This window comes from Mus caroli, chromosome 18 (assembly GCF_900094665.2).
Source record: "Mus caroli chromosome 18, CAROLI_EIJ_v1.1, whole genome shotgun sequence".
Taxonomy (NCBI): domain Eukaryota; kingdom Metazoa; phylum Chordata; class Mammalia; order Rodentia; family Muridae; genus Mus; species Mus caroli.
The window spans coordinates 1,076,431-1,082,279 of NC_034587.1; the positions used below are offsets into that span (position 1 = coordinate 1,076,431).

The 5,849-nt window shown below is 42.2% G+C and overlaps 1 protein-coding gene across 3 annotated transcripts in view; it reads left to right on the plus strand.

Moving 5' to 3' along the window:
* Window positions 1-3,504: 3,504 nt before the first annotated feature.
* The window catches only part of Mtpap (mitochondrial poly(A) polymerase), an 18,919-nt gene continuing 16,574 nt past the window's right edge, over window positions 3,505-5,849 (plus strand). Inside the window, exons 1-2 of one of the 3 annotated variants that reach the window (XM_029471956.1) lie at window positions 3,505-3,691; window positions 4,940-5,112. Coding sequence is in view for 2 of the 3 variants with exons in the window: in XM_021150534.2 (XP_021006193.1) it covers window positions 3,535-3,691; window positions 4,940-5,112 (330 nt within the window). In the remaining variant the exon portion in view is untranslated. The remainder of the gene's footprint in view (window positions 3,692-4,939; window positions 5,113-5,849) is intronic. The other 2 variants (XM_021150534.2, XM_029471955.1) reach the window with 2 other exon arrangements.

Consider the following 5,849-nt stretch of genomic DNA (forward strand, 5'->3'; position numbering starts at 1 on the left):
TGTGTGTGTGTGTGTGTGTGTGTGTGTGTGTGTGTGTCTGTGGGTATGTGCAGGTGTGCGCATGCATGTTTTAGCACACTGTCTTCTGTAACAACTCATATGAGACCCCAAGATTAGGGCTGTTGCCATCTTTCATAGAGGAGGGGCTTTAAGTATTAGACATTCACCTGAGATTCCAGCCACCCCTTTCTATTACTTCCTCCCAGTAATATATAATATTGCCTGTGCTGCATGTGGCCTTGAGCCTCAGGAGGTTCTAGAGTATGTAATATGTATCAATAGAATGAAGAGGGACTATGGAGAACTCATCATCTATTCTACCATGAGGCTTCTGGGTGATATCACTGCTTTGGGTTCATCTATGCTCCTTGTAAGTGACTCTTCACACATCTCTGTAAGTCATAATAAACATATTGGGTCACTAAGACAGACTTGGATTAAATGGACCTTCAGTCTATTGGTGCCCTACCTAGCAGGAATGCATGTTTCTTTACATTTTCCCTGGTAAAGACCAGGCTAGAGAGAGAGTGTCTGTGTGTCTGCCCATCCATCCATCCACCCACCCACCCACCCATGCATCTATCTGTCTGTCTATATATCTATAGCAACCATGAGAATCCCATGATGTAGCTTCCACAAAATCATCATTCGTGATGGGTAAGACTTTGTGATGATTCAGCTGTTTGAGGGGCACCCATGCACCCAGCTTCTTGATATTCAGGGATATGACTGTCAACTTTCTCCCAGGAAGAATGGAAATGCCTGGATCCATCTTACAAGTTTTTGTATGGGGATGTGATGTTGTGATTTCAGCAATTCAGTCATTAAGAAAGCAAAAATGAAAGCTAGATGTAGTGGTACTTACCTTTAATCCCAGAACTTGGGAAGCAGAGGCAGGTGAATCTCTGTGAATTGTAGGCCAGACTGATCTATATAGTGAGTTCCAGGATAGCCAGAGCTGCATAGTAAGACACAGTCTCAAAAACAAAACAAAACAAAACAATAACAAAAATTAAATTAAATAATAAAGAAAGCAAAAACAGGAGCTGGGTAGGAGGGCTTTGTGGGTAAAGGCATTTGCTGCCTAGCCTGGTGATCTGAGTTCAATCTTTGGTACCCACATGGTGGAAGAAAAGAACAGACTCCTGCAAACTGTCACTTAACTTCCACATGTGCGCCACACACGTAATGAATTGGTTTTTTTTTTTAAGTGAAAACAACCACAAAATGGAATTAAATATTTACAAATCAAATATGAATCTCATGTTCACAACAAGAATCTTTTACCAGGAATATGTAAAGAATGCTTCAGGGGGAAAGTATAGCTGAATGTAGAGAACTTGCCTAATGTACAAATTCTCGGATGCCTGACCTTCATGGGAAAATATTCTCTCTCTCTCTCTCTCTCTCTCTCTCTCTCTCTCTCTTTCTCTCCTCTAACTCTTAAAAGCAAAGGGCCAACTCTATTACACACACACACACACACACAAATCCAGTTCTATAATGAAAGATAAAACAAGTTGTTTGTTTTTGTGTTTTGATTTTATTTTTAGAGTAAAGTATGGAAATTGGCCTTTCCCCAGAGGGAAAACACCAAGGCTGATAATTATATTAAAAGGTGCTTGGCCTTCATCAGGGAAATACAAATCAAAAACCCGTGGCAGTGCCTCACGTGCACTAGGATGGTGTGGCACTGCCTCACAGGCACTAGGATGGTCGATATCAAAACAAAACAAAACCACAAATAAACAGAACAAACAACAACAGAAACAATCTGCAGTTGTTTGATAGAGAATGTCGCCCATAGGCTTAGAGGTTTGAACATTTGACCCAGTTGGTGGAGCTGCTCTGGAGGGGGCGTGGCCTTTCAGGAGGAAACGTGTTCCTGGAGGTGGGCTCGAAGTCTAAAGACTTGAGCCATTTGCGGTGCTTTTTCTCTGCTTTGTGCGTGCAGTCCGAGATGTGAACTCTCAGCATCCTGCTCCAGGCGCTGTACCTATCCACTCTGCTCTGCCATTTGAGGGTCTAACTATCTGAAGCTGTATGTCCAAATAACTCTTCTATACGTTACCTTGGTCATGATGTTTGATCACAGCAGCAGAAGAGACATTATACCATAGATCAAAATTAGCAAATATTGTCGAGTGTGCAAAACATCAAAACCTCATGTATTTCTTGTGGCAATGAAAAAGATACTGCTCCTCTGGAGTACAGCATAGGAGTTCCACAAAAGATTAAAGCAGGACCTGGAGAGATTTGCTGTTCTTGCAGAGGACTCTAGTTTAATTGTTAATATCCACATTGGGTGGCTTGTGATTTCAGCTCCAGGAGATCCAAGGCCCTCTCTGGCCTCTGTGGGCATTCATATACATGTGCAAATACTCTGTCACACGTATATGCATACATTTCAAACTAAATATTATATATTTTTAGTGTTAAAACAGGGTCTGGGGTAATGGCTAGAGAGTTAAGAACACATACAGTTCTTGCAGAGAACTTAAGTTTAGTTCAATTGCACCAGGTGAAGAAAGGCAGAGGCAGGTAGATCTCAGAGGCTCACAATACAAAACTGTGAGGCACACTGTACCTAAAGATAAGATTGGAGAGCAATAGAGGAAGACACCTGATGTTGATATATGACCTCTAGATGCACACATTCACACACAAAACTATCACATGAATGTTCTTAGCTACTCAAATTATAACAGTAAAAGGGTAGAAACAGCCTACTGAGGTCTCAAAACTGATAAAGCACATTTGGCACACCATCTCTCTGAGAGTCTGGAAAGACAGCTCAGGAGTTAGAGGACACGTTGCTTTTGCAGAGGATCACAGTTTGGTTCCCAGCACCCACGTGATACCAGGATCACAGTCCCTGGTATCTTCACCCCTTCCAGAGCGCATGCCCTCTGGTGGCACTTTTGGGCATTGCACTCACAAGTACAAAGCTACATAAAGGACACATACTTTATAAATAAAGAAAACTGAAAACTTTCCTCTGTTGTGAGGTGGAATGCAAGAATATAGTTCAATTAGTAAAACTTACTTACAACAAATGTAGAAAGTTAGGGGGAATCTAATTAAATTTTGAATTAGTGAAAGGAACAACTCAATAGTCATACAAACTCAATAAAGTTAGTAGCATTTAGCACTTTTAAAAAGATATCTAACTAGGGATTTAAAACGTGCCTATTTAGGAACAAAACAATAACTTTGGTAGTCTGACTTGAGTCTGACTTCTGAGGCTCATTCATGTTCCTCTTCAACAAAATGTGAATAAAGCGTAACAAGTTAAACGCTGTATAATGGAGTAGCAACACTTCACCAGGGTTCAGTGAGGCACACAGAAAGTTAAATTCAGACCACGTAAGTATATGCAAACCTCAGCAATTTCCATTCTGGCCTTCGTATTTTGCTTTCTACCTGATAGTGACTTCCTAGTTTGACCTAATGGGCTTCCCGTTGTTGCAGTCTGTCGGCGCGCATGCTCAGAAGCCCGCTGACCTTTGGCGTTTACTTCCTGCTGCCCTGACAATGGCTGCTCGCGGCGTGGGGTTCTTGACCCGTTTGCCCGTGTGTTCCCAGAGAAGGAACCGAATCCCGCGCTCTTTTTCCAGGCACCTCAGTTGTCCAGGGACTATAGCGGCGAGCGTCGGGAGCGAAGAACAGCCTTCGGCGGTTGCGGAAACAGGTGACGGCGCTGGCCGGGGCGGGCGGAGGCCGAGCGGCCCAGTCTCCCTCCCGCCCGTCACTGGAGTACGACTGCCCTGTACAGCAGTGAAATTGTTTAGGGAAGGAACGCAGTTGGCGAGTGCTTTATAGTTCAACACAGAAACCGTTCGCGGTGCTTGTAACAGTCTTGCCCGCAGGGAGCGGGCCTTGCTTCATCCCTGACCTTAGCGCGTCTGCCTTTGGTAATCTTTGTTATTAGCGCTGTACTGAAAGACCATAACCAAAAGCAACCAGGGAAGGAAAGAATTTATTTGAGTTCCATATTTCGACCCACTGTTCACTGAGGAAAGCCAAGGCAGGAATTCCAACTGGTCAGAAATCTGGGGCAGAAGCTTGCTTAATCTGCTTTTTTATAATCCAGGAGCACAAAGCCAAGATGGTACCACCTACAATAGCTTGGTCCCATCAATACCAATCTCTCATTAAAGAAAATGCTTTACAGATTTGCCTGCAACACAATCTTGATAGAGCCATTTTCTCAGTTGAAGTTCCCTTGTTTCTGATAACGCTAAAACTAGCCAGTGTAATATTCATAAGATGTTGCGAGAGGCTGACTACACTCCAGGCTAATGAACAGCTGATTTTCCTGGTTCTCAGAACCCTTTGCCTATGAAATGTCTGTTTTATTATTTTGGAGTTTTCAGCACAATCCTATTGATAACAGACTTGCATATTGAGCCTTTCTTGTATCCCAGTAACCTGTGGATAGATTTCTAGAACAGTCGTGCAAGACATTTGATGTATGTTGAAATGACTGAATTGGATTTAGCAGAAGCAGCTTCTGTTGAAAATTCTTTAAATAACCCAGCAAATCCAAATACGGTTTCTGCCAGAGATTCTGTTGTAATTTAGCTTCTAGCGATTGCAGGTGAGCCTCCCTGCCTACCTGGTCTGACCTCTGGTCTTCAAAATTCTATGGCAGTCATTTTAACCAGTGAGCCATCCCCTCAGCCCTGTGACTCCATTTTAACCAGTGAGCCATCCCTCAGCCCTGTGATGCCATTTCATAGATAAACTCCCCAAAGCTGTTCTCTAACTTCTACATGTATGCCAATGCACAGCTGCATATGAGCACACAAAAATTAAAAATTTTAAATATTTGGTTAGGATAAAATGGTTTTAATTACATGTTTAATCTTCATAAACTTTATCAACATATGTTTTAAATTTTATGTGTATATTAGAAATGTTTTTGTCTTATTTGTAGGCATTGAAGACAAGACCCTCCAAAAGAAATTTTCTGAGGTGCAGAAAGAGAGAAGAGAACAGGCCCAGCGGACTGTTTTGATACATTGCCCAAATAATATCAATGAGAAAAAATTTCTAAAATATTTATCCCAGCATGGACCAGTCAATAATCATTTCTTCTACGAGAGCTTTGTATGTATCTAAACTTTTACCTCACCTGGTGGTGATGCTATGAAAGTAGTTGGCTGCTTTTGTAGTGTATTAGCCAGCATCTCTTGGCATTTCACCCATTCCTTCATTTCTTTAATGAGGGTTTTCTCCCCTGGGGTGTGAGAAAAGATACCCGTATTGCAGTGCTTCGGGATTACAGTTGAGGTCTAGCTCAGTCGTTATCTAGCACCTGAAGATCTTCTGTTCAATTTCCAGTATTGCAGAAAGAAAAAGAGTTGTCAGGACCTTATAATGGAGTGACTCTATAATCTGAAGATCTTAGAGCAGTGGTTCTCAACCCATGGGTTTCGACTCCATTGGCAAAGCTCTGTCTCCAAAAATATTTACATTATGATTCATAACAGTAGCAAAATTACAGTTATGGAGTAGCAAGAGAAATATTTTTATGGTTGGAGTCCCCAAAGCATTAGGACGGTTGAGAACCACTGACTTAGTCTAGTGCTGTAGATACTGGCAGAAAGAAATCTGAGCTATATTCAGTGCTGTACTGTTACACTGATCTTTTCAGGTTACTGTAAAGTTCTTTTCCTAATTTACTTGTAATGAGTTGTGTTAGAATGGCATCATTTAGCCAGGCGTGGTGGCGCACACCTTTAATCACAGCACTTGGGAGGCAGAGGCAGGTGGATTTCTGAGTTCGAGGCCAGCCTGGTCTACAGAGTGAGTTCCAGGACAGCCAGGGCTACACAGAGAAACCC